Source organism: Mus pahari, chromosome 7 (genome assembly GCF_900095145.1).
Source record: "Mus pahari chromosome 7, PAHARI_EIJ_v1.1, whole genome shotgun sequence".
Taxonomy (NCBI): Eukaryota; Metazoa; Chordata; class Mammalia; order Rodentia; family Muridae; genus Mus; species Mus pahari.
Window position 1 is genome coordinate 65,709,048 of NC_034596.1, and position 16,296 is coordinate 65,725,343.

General features: G+C 45.3%; 1 protein-coding gene across 2 annotated transcripts in view; it reads right to left on the minus strand.

The window, feature by feature from the left end:
- Pygl (glycogen phosphorylase L) overlaps nucleotides 1-16,296 on the minus strand; it is a 35,855-nt gene that overhangs the window by 16,643 nt on the left and 2,916 nt on the right. Inside the window, exons 2-5 of one of the 2 annotated variants that reach the window (XM_021202728.1) lie at nucleotides 14,313-14,414; nucleotides 11,108-11,186; nucleotides 8,016-8,119; nucleotides 2,579-2,710 (exon numbers count right to left, since the gene is read on the minus strand). In XM_021202728.1, coding sequence (XP_021058387.1) covers nucleotides 2,579-2,710; nucleotides 8,016-8,119; nucleotides 11,108-11,186; nucleotides 14,313-14,414 — 417 coding nt within the window. The remainder of the gene's footprint in view (nucleotides 1-2,578; nucleotides 2,711-8,015; nucleotides 8,120-11,107; nucleotides 11,187-14,312; nucleotides 14,415-16,296) is intronic. The other variant, XM_029540831.1, reaches the window with a different exon arrangement.

Here is a 16,296-nt window from a genome sequence, read left to right on the forward strand (position 1 = left end):
TGCAGATCGCTATTCAGTGACTCCTATAGTGAACCGCCAAGTCAGGTGATAATTAGCTGACCTGGGATCAAGATGCTAGTCTTGGAAAGTCTAGCCCTATCTTTGTGACAGCCTTTCAGACAAAAGGACAGGCACATGACCTGCTTCACGGGACATTTAAAATTCACATGAAAAAACGACCCATTTCCATTCTTTGCCTTGTCAGCATCAAGGTTCACCGGGAGGAGTGACAGGAGGACTGTGTGGGAGGATGGATGCTTCATCTGGTTCAGCCCACTCACTGGGACACCATGAAACAAAGCACTCAGACTTCAGTATCTTCCACAAGGAAGTAAAGGTCTTTGCAGATCTTTATACATACTTTCAAGCAATTTGTCACCAAACAGGAGATGTCGTTTGTAGATTAGGAATGTCTCCTGGTTTAAACAAGGCTTGTCCTTCCACTCCCCCCATCATTACAGAGGCAATGCAAGGAACTTGCAGCTTGGCTCTCCTTTCAGAGGCTACAGAGAGAATGTGTCCCCTCATAGCTCACCCCCAGGCTGTGTATCATCCCTGGGATGCTCCAACATGTTCAGAACCCTATAGCATTTCCAAAAGGTGTGCTTTATCCCTCAGTGTGACTACTTGCTCAGAGCAGCGCTGTAGCCCACGCCGGAGAACCCTTCCCTCTTCTTCATAGGCGACACCCCTGGGCCATGAAGCTGACCCTCTTCTTTCTGCTGCTCCCATCTTCCCTAGGTTTGCTCCGACACATCACTAGCACAGCTAAGTCTCTCTGGTACCCTCTTCCCTATGGACCTGAATTACATCATAGCAAACAGCTCCACTTCCTGGAAGCCATTCCTTGCATGTTCAGAGCGTGTCTGACCTCACGACCTACCAATGTAGGGCTGATCCAGGCGATGGTCCCTCATCCGTAAAGTCCTGCAGGGTTTTGCCTAGCTCACTGATGCCATCTCTGACCCTCGACCTTGGTCCTCTAGATATAGAAACAAGTACTTTCTAATCGAATTTCTGGATTCTCCATGAAAGCAGAAAGCTAAGCAACCAGGGGAGCTTTGTCAAAACAAACTGGCTCCGCAGCGGGCCCCATCACGCAAACGGAACACTTCTGGTGTTGATTGTGTAAGCTGGATAATGTTGGATAGGTCAGGAGCCAGTGAAGTTGCAGGTACCAAGCTCTATACCACATCCTAATTTAACACCAAATAAATGCGCAATTTCTTAGACTGGATTAACTGGTCTGTTTGTAGCTCACATGGTAGCATTTGTGACCAAGTGCAACTTAAGACTGCGGCCAGATATTTAACCATCATGAAAAACAGCAAAATAAACAAAGCAGGACCTTACTTTCAAGCCTGAGTCCTTGTCTATACCCTACCTCATTTTTGTTAGTGTCTTCGCCTGCCATGTGAGGGGCTATGTGAGTTCACATTCAGATAGGAAACGTTTTAATGTCCTAGTTTTCTGAACTTTGGATACCTCTCTAGGGTTTAGCAAAATAAACCAATACCTAAAAAAGAAATCAGCTAAAACCAGTCATGGTAAAGCATGCTAAGAGACATGTCATGTGTAAGGACATTATTTTAGTGGGTTTTCAGTAACGTTTTAAAGAATGACGAAGATGAACATCAGCCTAAGACCTTCCCGATAACCATGTCTGTCAAGTGAAGCTGTGCTGACTGGGCCAGGCAGCCCGAGAGAGAATACGGTCACTCACCAGAAGCTATGACAACAGAGAGTCACAGGACTAGACATGATTCTGTGACAGGACCCTGTGCAAACGGCATGGTGGGACAGATGCCCTGGAAGATACTAGAAGTGACCTAACTACCTGACCCAGATCACAGATCAGGCACAGCATGCGGCTGAAGCCTGGATCATCTTTTGAAAACGGCAGTACTAGATGTACAATGATGCGCTGAGAAAAGGCATTTAAAATTACTCTACTTTGGTATCAAGAACTATTATAGGACCAGAGAGCTAAGCATCCGGAGAGCTAATCGTGCTTAGTACTATGAGACTGAATACTCTTTGCCAATGACCCTGGTAAATCAGCTAACCTCGGAGAAGTTGCTTCCCTCTTGGCTCCAGTACCCTTCTCGCCTAAAGGAACAGGAAGTACAAAGAGGACAAGCATGCTCAGCTACACAGTTCCACTCTGCTACTTGATACGTAAGATAGCACTATCCCCTCCTCTCCCTCCACTCCCCTCTCCTCCCCTCCTCGTTTCTCCTTCCTTCCTTCCTTCCTTCCTTCCTTCCTTCCTTCCTTCCTTCCTTCCTTCCTTCCTTCCTCCCTCCCTCCCTTCCTTCCTTCCTTCCTTTCATTTTTTTTGAACAGAGTTTCTCTACATAACCCTGGCTGTCCTGGAACTCTCTGTACACCACACTGACCTCAAACTCACAGAGATCCACCTGTATCTCTGAGTGCTGGGATTAAAGGCATGCACCACTATGCCTGGCCAATACTTCATGCTTGATATTGTGTACACAGCAGTGCTACACACTGTATGCTCAGTGTAACGTTCACCATGCTGTGCAAAATAAAAGGCTTGTCATGACAGCCTGATTACCTGGGTGTCGACCCACTTTGTCCCCGTCTGGGTGTGCTCTACTCTTCCATAGAAATGCACAGGCAGCATGAATTCAGGACGAGCCTTCTCCCAAGGGTTTCCATGCCTGAGCCAGTCATCTGCCTCTTCTATCTGAAAATGGACAAGGCTTAGAACTCACTGTTCAGGGGACATTGCCCTAGCACTCCAAGTATATCATAGTAAAGATATCTTTTACCAAAACTCAAGAGTTCTGCTTTGCAATAAAAGTACACTGGGTCTTCTAACCTTATTTTGTCCTTGAGCCTGTAGCTTTGTCTTACATCCTAAGACAGCCTTGGTCATTGACAATGACATACGTGTTGTATATGTATGACTGTATTTCTCATGTCAACCTTAGAGGAGCTGTGATTTTGATCTTTTCAGAGATAAGGAAATACAACAGCTCAAGGCCTTGCAGAAGGACGATGACAGAGCTAAGATTGACTTCAGTTCTGTGGTTCAGAGGCCACGCCTTTACATCTGGGAAGTATTCTAGGGCAGAGAGCTAGATAGCTTGGTCAATGTGAACGAAGTGTTCCCCTTTCTTTTCTTTTTTTTTTTTTTTCTTTTTTGGTTTTTTGAGACAGGGTTTCTCTGTATAGCCCTGGCTGTCCTGGAACTCACTTTGTAGACCAGGCTGGCCTTGAACTCAGAAATCCGCCTGCCTCTGCCTCCCAAGTGCTGGGATTAAAGGCGTGCGCCACCACGCCCGGCCGTAGTGTTCCCCTTTCTTCTGCCATCAAGAAACAAATGTCCGGGAGACAGGGTGGCACTCCATACCAGTCCCTGTCCTGCTCCAAATCTAAGTGGCCTTTACTCTTGTGGGGATACACTCTTAAGTGACAAAGAAGCAGCTGACCAGTCTTAATGCCATTACATGTTGGCTTCATTTGCCCCACCCCCTAATGGCTGTTTCAGTTTCCTGTGCTGACACATCCTGTAAGGAGCCCTGTTTGCTGATTTTCATTCCGAGTCTCTTGCTGAATCAGAAAGGAATCGGTGAACAGCACTTAAAATTTCCTCAGGCTGGTTTCTAAGGGGGATCGAAAGGTAAGAATGTCACAGCTACAGGCTCATCGCAGCAGGCCCAGGGAGGAGCCACAGGTGCTGTGGGGTGGGCACAACCCTTGGCTTCAATTTCCTCCTGTGGATGAAGAAAGCAGGTTGTGAGTTTAGACTTTCGAGTAACTGCAGGGATCCGGGAAAGCACTAATCCCTGAGGTGTGTGAACGTGTGGAGCTGGTGAGCTTTGATCCGTGCATCCAAGTGGGTTTCAGGACTCTATCCCATCTCAGAGACTCTGGAGGAATGATGCGCAGCATCCGTGGCTCCTGGGAATGAAAGGGCTGCTTGCAGACTGAGCATCTCCACAGAGGACTGACTCAGTGGAATCCAGTGAAGCAGACGTCAGCTTTGGCCTTGTACTGGTGAGAGGATTTCAAGAAACCCTTTCTTCTGCAGATGCGGGGCACGGAGATGAACTCGTGCACAAGTGCCAAGAAAGCCAGCAAGCTTTGCTTCCTCGGAGCATAAATGATTTATAAAACGATTTATAAAACATTTCTGGGGAACTCCGATAACTCAATAAGGATGACTAGAGGCTGGCTGGACTGTGAAAACCATGACTCTGGCTGCAACAAGCTTGGCACAGGTTCTAAAGGGAGATAGAAGGTACATCCCGTGAGCGCCTGTCTGCCACCTGCTAGCCTTCCAGGGGAGCCTGTTTAATAGCCCTCTCTTCCTTCCAACAACCAGGTATTTTCATGCAAGACTATCACTGATCGGGTTCCAGGAGAGTTGTGGCAAGTCCAGAATTTTAACTGTATAAATATTTTCCTCAGAGGTTCGGTCAACACATTTTATGCAAACGTTCTTTGAATAGACTCAGAAGTTAAAAGTCCACAAAAATCTTCAAAAAGTCTTCAAAAATCTTCCCAGCTCATTAGCATGGTCTGTATCTGCTGTTGAAGAAGCTGGGGTGCAGGCAAGCAAGGTGTGGGGGACCTGGGGTGCAGGCAAGCAGGGAACCAGAGGAGCAGGGGAGTAGGGCTCAGGATGAGGGAGCAGGGCTCAGGATGAGGGAGCAGGGCTCAGGAGGAGGGAGCAGGGTTCAGGAGCAGGGGAGCAGGCTCAAGAGCAGGGGAGCAGGGCTCAGGAGGAGGGAGCAGGGCTCAGGAGGAGGGAGCAGGGCTCAGGAGCAGGGAGCAGGGCTCAAGAGCAGGGAGCAGGGCTCAGGAGCAGGGGAGCAGGGCTCAATAGCAGGGAGCAGGGTTCAGGAGGAGAGAGCAGGGCTCAGGAGCAGGGAGCAGGGCTCAGGAGGAGGGAGCAGGGCTCAGGAGCAGGGAGCAGGGCTCAGGAGGAGGGAGCAGGGCTCAGGAGCAGGGAGCAGGGCTCAGGAGCAGGGGAGCAGGCTCAGGAGCAGGGCTCAGGAGGAGGGAGCAGGGCTCAGGAGCAGGGAGCAGGGCTCAGGAGCAGGGAGCAAGAATAAGACGTTATCACAGTCTGAAGAGCTACAGACTTCGTGGCATATGTGTTGTTTTTTATGGAAACTGTCTTTTTACGATTTGACATATTTTACATTTGCCCTTTACAATTCCATTCTGGGAAATAAAGTAGGTGGTGAGTAAAACTGAGTGTCCTTCTGATTTTTTATTTTATTTAATTTTTTTTTTAATTTATTCACCATTGCTCGCTTCAGACACACCAGAAGAGGGCATTAGACCCCATTGCAGATGGTTGTGAGCCACCATGTGGTTGCTGGGAATTGAACTCAGGACCTCTGGAAGAGCAGTCAGTGCTCTTAACCACTGAGCTATCTCTCCAGCTCTCGTTCTTTTTTTTTTTCTTTTAAGTCATAATTAAAGAAGTGATGTCTAATGGGGCTGACTAGGAATTAGCAGAAGCGATTGGTCTTTCTCATTCTCTTCCTTTCCTCCTCCTCTCTCCATCTCTCTCTTCCCCCTCCTCCCACCCCCTCTCTGGACAGGGTCTCACGTAGTGCAGGCTAGCTTCAACTTGGTAAGTAGTGGAGGATGATCTTTGATCCCCTGGCTTCCATCTCCCTAGTATTGGTTATTACAAGTGTGCACCGCCACAATCTGGTTTATTTGATGCTGGAGGCAGGGGTCAAGCCCAGGGCTCTGTGCACGATAGGCAAGCATTCTACCAATAAAGTCCCACCTAGAGCCCCAGCCCCTCCTTTTAAAACTGAGGATGTTGTAAACATATACCTCCTTGATCTACAGGATTAAGAATGAAATTGGAAGGGGAAATGCATTTGAGGAATTTTAGATTAATTTGCTGAGTTTCTTTGAACCCTTCTATACCATAGCAGTTTAAAAACACAGGCTATCTTCCAGGACTGAGTGGGGATGCATTATAGTCCTTTGGTGAGGATGTGCTGAAATGCCGGTCATGTTGGAAAAATCTCTGCTAAACTCAGTGTGCAGTGTAGAACTCCAGTTACTTCACTGAGGAGGGAAACCAACCCTCTCATTTAGACAGATTTTTATGCTTATAAAGCACATGTTTCTTATGGAATATGAGCCATGTAGGAGAACAAATAGAAGATAATAAACGCTACCCGCAATCCATGCTCCAAAGATAATGAACGCAGAAGCCTTCATATATGGTCTTCTTTTCTTTTTGTACAAATAAAAAGTTTGTTTGTTTGTTTGTTTGTTTGTTTGATGTGCCTGCATGAGTTCATGGGTATCACATGCATAGAGGAGCTTGCGGAGGCCAGAGGAAGGTCACAGATAGTCATCTATGAGTGCCAGGAACCAAAGCCAGCTCTTCTGCAAGAACAGACCACGAGCTAATCTTGCCGTGTAACCTGCATTACTGAGCCGCGTCTCCTGCATTACTGAGCCGCGTAACCTGCTCCCGATGTTTTTCTTTCTAGCCTCATTTTCTCTCCTGGCCTCTCTCAGATGCTTGTCATCATCGGTCCAGTCATATAAATCTAGATCCTCTCTGTTCCCCCTTTCTATGAGGAAGTGGAAGTTAGATCTCAATCAGAAATTAGCGCAGAGTCCTTCGTCTACTCCAGGTTGCACCACAGTTCATTTTCTTAGAGCTAGGCGTAAGTACACAGCACGTGTCCTTAGCAAACCTGGAATTTCACTTATAGCTTACACGCCTTCCGTACTCCGTTCCCAAGAGCCTCATTTTTAAACTTGACTTTTCACTCACTGTTCCCACTGAGTCCTTTAGTACTCGTAGTCCTTTTGTACTAAGTACTGGGAGAGGGAAAGTGGCCTGGGGTCCCCAACCATATCTACCCTTCTTCTGTATGCCTCACTTCCTTACAGAGCCCACGATGAGCTGCGAGCTTTCTGCTGCTTGGCCCCAGAGTGCAGGCATGCTTATGGAACTCAGCTTTTTGGAAATGCAGTTTACACATTTTTTTTTTAAATCAATGGTGTGAATGAGAAACACAGAGGGGGAATGGGCATAGTCTATACTTAAGATCAGTGCCCTTGACCAGAGACTCAAAAAGCTACCAGAGATGAAAGAAACCAATATATGAACTTTAAGCAGGTGTAACTACAGTGGTCTGGATGGATTAGTGCACATTTTCATAGAACATAGTATTAAATATGTGTCAGATTTATTTTATTAACTGTCAACAAGACTACCCAATTTTATTATATAATAGCACACTCGCTTATGTATCTTCTAAAACAGCCATGAGCAGGGGGGCAGATGCACATGTATGTGAATACTGAATATGGATGCAGAAATCTGCGGACACGGACCCCAGATGACCAGCAATATGATCTGAGGAAACCCTACTTTGGAAGGCACTCAGTTTTGCATCGTGTGCATTGGCAGTGCACAGGAGACCGCAGTTCTAACCCACAAGCCTCCTTTCGTGCTTCTGTAAGCTTTGAGATGGAATGCTGCACAGGAAAGCGGTTCACATTCAGGGCTCCGTGGTAAATATTTTTCAGAGTTCCCTTGGGAGGCCTCATTCTCAATGCAACAAAACCCAAGACCCCATCTGGTCCTCAGCAATGAGGCAGTCATGCTCAGTGAGCACTCACTATAGGCAGACCTCATGGTGATTCACTGAAGAATATTTTTCTTAATCATCACACAAGAAGCATATATACGGTTATCGCTCTCCTTTTATAAATGGTAGAGTTGAGCGTTAAAGAGGTTAAGAAATAGGCCACGAGCCAGCTAGTGAGAGGCAGGCACTGTGCCAGGTGCCTCGTATCTGGAGGTGAATGACACACATAGTCTCTTTGCTCAGGAAACTTACCCGGTGGGAAGCTGACATTGGAAGTGTCCATTGTTGTCGGCTGAATGCCACAGAAATCAGTGAAGTGCTGTATGAAAGGCCCATGCTATCCACCCACCAGAGCACAAAGAAAGAGGCCACAAAGGCTCAGGTGACAGCATTACATACCTGCCACCCGTCTCGGATCTTCTGATTGAAGATTCCATATTCATAACGGATGCCGTAGCCATAGGCTGCAAGTCCCAGGGTTGCCATGGAGTCCAGGAAGCAGGCTGAATTTGACCAAGTAAACAAAAAGACCGAACCAGCAAATTTAGCATCAAATGTCAAACTCTCTTTCAAAAGCATGGAAGCCACACAAGTCTTCTATCGGGAACAATTTGTTTTGCGCATTGATATTACTGCATGGAATTTACTGGGCTTTTAAATAACCCTTTTTAAATTATAGAATTAAGTACCATAGAGAAATTAGGAAATATCAGAAAATGTAAAAATGTTTAAAGAAAATAGATATCGTAGGCTGGAGAGATGGCTCAGCGGTTACAAGCACTGACTGCTCTTGTAGAGGTCCCGAGTTCAAATCCCAGCCATCACATGGTGGCTCACAACCATCCATAATGGAATCCCATGCCCAGTTCTGGTGTGTCTGACGACAGCTACAGTGTACTTATATATGATAAATAAATAAATATTTAAAAAATAATAGGAATCACACCCTTCCACACCATCTTGAATAGTAACTGTGTACACGCTAGCATTGTCTGAGAACAAATATAGAAGCTACCTACCTACATTGGGTAGGTTGACTGTTGTCACCTGTGGTTGCTTTTCTAAGGGAAGCTGTCTCTCTCTAGTCCTGCCTGCTGAACTGTCATTCCAAGAAATAGAAACTTATGTCGAGACCAAAATTGTAGTCATTCTATTTCCTTCACCAGTGACAGCTACTAGCCTTGGCAGCAATGGCAGCCGATCCACCCAGAGTACTAGGAAGTCTGTGAGGAGGAGGCGTCTGTGGAAGAGTTTCCTTGCTGTCTTTACCCTTTGTACTGTGAGGGGAGGGGCTGTCATGGCGACCTAGAATCCGGGTACGATAGAGTCGCTGAAAAAAAAAAAAATCAGCCCCAGCATCCAAGGCTCTTGTTCTATCACCATGCCATTCTTGATGAGACTGTTTCCTTATTATATTTTCTGTTATCCAATGACAGCGCATCTGAGCTAGAAGGGCCAATCAGCAGGCAGAGAAGGGATCTATCGAGCGCTTGGATACAACCCAAAGGGTTACATTAATCTGACTGTCCCTCTTGGGAATTTGAGGTGTTAGGGAATGAAGTAACCTACAGTAGGGATTCCAGCTGGAAAGAGCTGGAGAGCTATCACTCAAAAGAAGAGAGCCTGGGGTGGGTTCATGGTCCAACTCTAATACAGAGCCACACATACAAAGGGCTAAACCTAGAGTCCGTCTAACATGAGCAGTCCCTGCTTCATCTGACCTGTGTCTCTGTTGGCATTCCCTTGGTCCTGACAAGTTGGTCCTTAGAGCCTGAGAAGATGGGATTCCAACTTCCATAGTCAAGTGGGAGGCTAGGTCATCTGAGAATTACCCAGCCTTGCCTGCCGCTCTATTTTCTGGCCTTCCCCAAGAAACAACAAAGGAGTAAGGTCGTGACTGCCCAGTCCAGAGCAGAGTGAACACGGCTAACCAATACTGAAGAGTTTGGGTTTCACAGAAGAGCAAAGAAGATCAATTCTTGTTCTTAGAGAGGCTTTCCACCAATGCTGCCATCCTCTCGATGGCCCAGGGAAGCCTGGGAAAGCCTCAGAAGAGCGTGTCACAGGACAATGGCAAACAGCTTACCTGAGGAACTTATATACTTTACTACTAGTAGGGGCACTAAAGCACACAGCCACTGATGTAGAAAGGCTTTGATAAGATGAAACAGATGTAAGTGACGTTCTAGTTAGTAACTTGAAAGCAAATGACAAATTAAGAGACCATATATATATATATATATATATATATATATATACACACACACACACACACACACATATATATACATATATATGTATAGCATCCCCTTTGATGGCTCTCTCTAGGAGCCACCAGGAGCCGCCAGGATCATTTAACACTTAGACTCAATTTAGTACTGTACTCACCCCAGACTCTCCGCTGCGTCTCTCCCTGTGTTATATACATAACTCAAAGAAGATTCCCCTTTTCTAAGAATACAAATAGCATCGCTTTGCATGGGTTTTATTGGGTTTGCTTTGAGCTTGTATGTCTGTCTCAGCATCCTCCTTTGAGGTTAGGCTGCTTTTAATGGGGCCTTAGAAACAGCACTGTGTCACGACGTTCGTGTGGTTTCTCCTGTCTTCTTGTGCACATTTTGCATTGGGTGTTTGCTTGGAGAAGCTCTCCCGAGCACCGGAGATGCTTGGTTGTAGGTTAGGATGTTTAATGATCAGGTCAACTCGACGGGACCTAGAAGAGCTCAGGAGACGCATCACTGGGGATGCCTGCGTGGGACTCTTTGAGTTAATGGAGGTGGGAAACCCACCCTGAATGTGGAGGGCACCACCTCATGGTCTGAGGCCCTCAACTGTGTAAACATTCAAAGCTGGTTGAGCATCTATGTTCCTTACTTTCCTCTGCTTCCTGGCTGTAGATGCACAGGACCAGCTCCTGCTACCATGATTTCCACACTGTCCCTTGGAACTCTGAGCAACAACAGAGCCTTCCCTTCCTTAAACGGCTCTTGCTGGGTGATTTGTCACAGCAAGCTGAGCTAGTATTATACTTTAAGTACTTTCTTCTCTGTTTGCTTAAAAGCCATTATTCAAGTAAAGCCAAGAACTCAGTTTGTATGTATGTGAAGAGGTATATTAATGACATCACTGCCCGCCAGTCAACCACAATATCAAACTGAAGCCTGCAAGGTAAGAGTAGGGTTTATGGGAGTTGACCAGCCATAAGCAAACAGCAGTGATGTAAACGGGTGGCTGTGGAAACCCTTAAGTGAACAGGAAGGAACTGGCTAGCTTTGGGGTTTTAAGCAATATCTGAAAAGGTTTTAAGCAACACCTCTTTTCTATGTGGCCTGTGATCAGACCACAGGCAAAGTCAAGAGCAAATGCGTCTACACTAGGGACATGCTTTCTCCTTCTTCTAAGAAAGCCACTTGGCTCTTCTAAGCACGGTTGTGTATGGCACCCGAGAAGGCACAGATCACCCAAAGTAACCCCCTCCCGCTGTCGCTTACCAGCAAGCCTCCCAAGACCACCATTGCCAAGGCCGGCATCTTCTTCAATTTCTTCTAACTCTTCCATGTCCAATCCGAGCTGAGGAGAGAGGACAATACTGGATGTGGATACACACTCAGGCCGTTCCAGAGACAATTCCACTTACTGAAGCACTGGCCAGCTACCAGGGTCATGTGTGTGCTTGATCTGGGGTCCCCCTGAAGCTGTTCTGGCACTGCATATCAACTGCAGAAGCTAGCAATCGTTGGTGCCAGTGGTACAAGACAGAATGGCTAGGCACAGAGAAGCACAAGTCTTTGGGGTTCACTATGGACCATGCCACTTCTTTAACGCTGACCCTTAGACAGGTTGCTAAACCTCCCTTGTAAAACTGTGGAAGCTGGGGCTGGTGAGATGGCTCAGTGGGTAAGAGCACTGACCACTCTTCCGAAGGTCCTGAGTTCAAATCCCAGCAACCACATGGTGGCTCACAACCATCTGTTATGAGATCTGACACTCTAGACAGCTACAGTGTACTTAGGGTTGTGAGTCAAATGAGATTATATGAACAAAGCAACACCATTAGTTTTGGGCAGAGTCCTATGTTAGCTATTATTTCTTTTTTTTTAAAAAAAAGTATCGGGTCATCAAGGTGACTCTGGGTAAATGAACTTTCTGTTAAACCTGATGACCTAGTTTATTTCCCAAGACAAACATGACAGAAATAAATAGAGAATAGGCTCTCGTGTACTGTCCCTCTGATCTCCACATGTGTGCTGATGTGTACAGCACTAATGTGTTCATACTATACATGCAAACAGACACACACACACACACACACACACACTCACACACACACTAAATGTGACTCTTAAAATTCAAAGCAAAATAAATTAAAAATATATCATGAGATTATAACTTTAGAAACTGCAGTTTCAAACTGATGGTAACTAGCCCGGGAGACAGGATGGTCAGAAGGTGCAAGGTCAGACTTTTCAGGACAGACTTGAGTTCATCACTGCAGATCCAGTGTGTTGTCTCAGTAGAGGCAAAAGCTGCTAACCCCAAACCAGTGAGTGATCCGTGCCTGTGAACCCTGATGCCTGGCACAAGCAGGAGGCCTGATCTATAGCTCACTGAATGGGGACAGAATCCCCCTACTTTTCCCCAGGGCATTTGCCAAAGTGCCTCTTTGAATGTAGAGACAGTTGCAAGATCCCTTCTCTGAAGTGCCGGGAATCACATTCCTGAAGCCACTGACACTGGATCTCGATTAGAACCCTATAGCACAGAGTATACTGTAGATCACTTATTTTAAGGGGAAACTCATGTTCTGATATGTTCAGTGTGACCTGTTCTCTGTGGACCAGATGATAATCTCACCAGACCTAACTACATCCTTATCTAAAACTCAAAATTAGATAGTTTTTAAAAATCCTCTTCCTTTCACCACCACCCCGTCTCTGTCTCTGTTACTGTCTCTGTCTTTGTCTCTGTTACTCTCTCTCTCTCTCTCTCTCTCTCTCTCTCTCTCTCTCTCTCTCTCTCTCTCTCTCTCGTAGGTCAGAGGAAACTTGTGAGAGGGCTTGAACTTGGGTCACCAGGCTTGATTGCAGGCACCTTACCTGCTGAGTTAGCTCAGAGGCCCTTGGATAGCTTTTAATGGGAAAGTAATTTCAGTGCTGAAACAAGCACATAAGGAGGGGCTGCCTGAAGTGATGCCCACGTCATCTCTGAGCCTCTTTTCTGGAGCCCCCTCCTTCTACTCCATTAGTTCCTTATGTAAGCGTTGACAATTAAATCCTATAGGAACTCAAGCACAGCTCCACATCATTTCAGAAGGATGGGGCTTCTGGATTTGCTCCCGGATGACTAGGGATCCCTGGGTCCTTATGTAGCCCATAGTCTGTGCTAAGTAACACTCGGAATCTTGAAGGTTGCACATCGGAAGCTCGAGACATGAAACTTTAACCAGAAGATGCAGGTCATGCTTACACACTACCCCAGGGAAGGTGTGCAATTTTTCTGCTAATGCTAAGGGAAGTAAGGAAAGGGAAGTGTGGGGGAGCTGCAATGGTCCTCTGGCAGGAAGTGCTCCTCCTGACTTGCATGATGGATGCATGTCCTGAATGTTAAGCAGCAGATCACACTAGGGACCATCCCAGCCCTGGGGAAGAGAGCATTCTCACCCTTGTCTCATTGGGATTTGCCTTTGTAAATATACTCTCCTTTCAGTCACATGAAAAGGTGAAGGACTATTTGTTTTAGGTGGAGAGACACCTGTAGGAAGGGCTGAATATGTCTATATAAGCAAATGAGCACAGTAGGACTGCCTTTAAGGGAAGTATGCTTTACAGCTCATCAGGCAAGAGAAAAACATGGTAATGGATTTTCAAAAGCTTAACATTTTCACGTTGTCTGGTATATGAATAGCTGTCATTTATGATTCTCATAATAAAGGTTTTTGTTGTTGTTGAGTTTTTGGTTTGTTTGTTTGTTTTTTTGAGACAGGGTTTCTCTGTGTAGCCCTGGCTGTCCTGGAACTCACTCTGTAGACCGGGCTGACCTTGAACTCAGAAATCCACCTGCCTCTGACTCCCAAGTGCTAGGATTAAAGGCGTGAGCCACCACTACCTGGCACATTAAATTTTTTTTTTTTAAGATTTATTTATTATACATAAGTACACTGTAGCTGACTTCAGATGCACCAGAAGAGGGCATCAGATGTCATTATTGGTGGTTGTGAGCCACCATGTGGTTGCTGGGATTTGAACTCATGAACTCAGGACCGTTGGAAGAGCTGTCAGTGCTCTTACCAGCTGAACCATTTCACCAGCCCCACATTAAAACTTTTAAGAGGTTCATTTTAAAACTGTAATTTGTTTCAGAAATTACAAGACTGGTAGCAAAATAACACCCTCATGTGTGATAATCTATTTTCCAAGTTCCTTCTCCCACCCTCCCTCCGTCTAGTAGACCAGGTTGGCTTTGAACTCAAGAGATCAACCTGCTCCCGTCTCCCCAGTGCTAGGGTTAAAGGCATGCACCAGGACACCCATTCCTCTCTTTTCCAACTTGTGTATATTTCTCATTGTTTGTGGTAGACCTATTTGAAGGAGCAACTTATGTGCGTGCGTGTGTGTGTGTGTGTGTGTGTGTGTGTGTGTGTTAAAGTGAACTTGAAATGTAGAGAAAGAAGGTGTGAGACACAGGAGAACAGCATACCTGGTAAATGGCCTCATCGCAGGCATTTTGTAAGCCAAGGTTGATCATGGTGTTCTGTAATGTTCGGCCCATGTAAAATTCCAGAGAGAGGTAATACACCCTCTGAAATGAAGAGAGAAAAGTCCATCACACTTCTGTGAGGTCAAGCACACAAAAAATGCAAATCCATGTTAGATTAAAAACCAATACAAACCCATCAGGGTTTGGGCTGCTTTAACTCATGTTCCCCTGAGACTCCTGCAGTCACCTGAGTCACGCATGGTTGTCGTCCCCTCCCAGTAGCATGAGGAACTAGGCTATACACTGGTTTCTGGCCAAGAAATTTGGTATCTTTCATCTTCAGGAGGAAATAAAAGCAAGCTCATCTAATTGGATTCTGTGTGTGTGTGTGTGTGTGTGTGTGTGTGTTTCCCTGTTCATGAGTTTCATGAATAAAACATGTTTTGGACAAACAAGTTGGGTTGCCTTCATTCACCTTTCTCTCGAGGGTTGGTTCCGACCTTGTCATTTAAGAAACTCACAGACTAGCTGACACTCTGTGGCAAGAGCAGATTCCTCCTTCACTGACTGCCTATCTTTGGAATGAAGACCACCCCAGGAACTCTATAATAGCAGTTTCTTCTAGAAAAGCTTCCCAGGGCTCGTTAGCGTTTGTTCTTGATGGGACTGTGAGTTTCCCTATGGACTTAGACACTGTTTGTCGTTGGCCAGGGAAAACCAGGTAAACATGAGCAGAGGCAGAAGTGAGAGGCACAAAGTTCAGACCTGCTTCCAACCGTTTCGATGCAAGCAGTTTGCTAATTTAAAAGAATGGATTAGTGATCGAGCCTAGAGCCCCTTTTCGGGACCCTTTGCCCTCGGTATCAGTTACCCCGCTCTCCACCCGACACAGAACAAAACGGTAAGTGTTTGTTCAAGTCACTTCCAATTTTACATACTCCCCATTCCTACAGGATAAGAAGAACCAAAAATTAAAATATTTGGGCAACCCAATAAGCAGTAGTAGTGGTAGTAGTAGCAGTAGCAGCAGTAGTAATGTATTAATAATAGTTCATGTAACAAATCATTATGACATCAACTAAGAAATTTCGCTCTGTCTCCCTTCATTTTATGAAACAGTTGAATTCTGAACCTTCATAACACGGTCAACACTGTGCCCTACTAGAATTTCTAATCCTGCTGACCTGAGCACCGCATTTTGTCCAGCTTCTTTGAATGTTTATGGGGGAAATTTTTGGGCTCTTGCTAGCCTATCAGATTTATGCTACCATTCTGGGCACACTTAGGCTACAAAGGGTCAGAGCCCTAGGCCCGGGCTCCTGTGCACGAGGCCACAGGAAACAGCAAGCAGGTCAAACCACAGGTAGGATTAGCTCAGCTCAGCCTTCCGTGTGGGTTTTCACTCTGACAGAACAGAGCCTGTTTTCCTGTTTTAGTGATCTATACAAAGCTCTTTTGTAAATATATCCACACCTTACACTTGCAATTGTGAAGTCACACCCCTGGAATCATAACATTTGTGTGAAGTCCAATTTTTTTTTTAAACATTTCTTTTAAGCCCAAAGCAGCACTGACTTAAGACCCACTAGCAAGATTAGCATCTTAAGAATATTTAAGGTGTTTCCAGATAGGTTTGCTCTGAGTATCTTTATATATGAGAGACTTTTTAAAGGCAGGAACTATAGGGATTTTCCTATTTTTCTTACAAGTAACATTTTTTTTTGAGAGGAAATATACTTTATATTTGAGAGTATGTAAAACCTTGAAAAAATAGACCTTTGTTCCCTTAATGTCCTATGGTCATTTATTGCAATTTGTAATGATAAAATATTTGAATATATTCATTCACCTTGTAAACTACATGCACAAACCACTCCTAATATTGTATGTATATTATACAAAAATACAAAAGGTTTCAAAAGATAGAATAAAGATGATACAACAATACTTTAAAAATAGTTTTGGTTTTGTTTTTTTTTTTTTT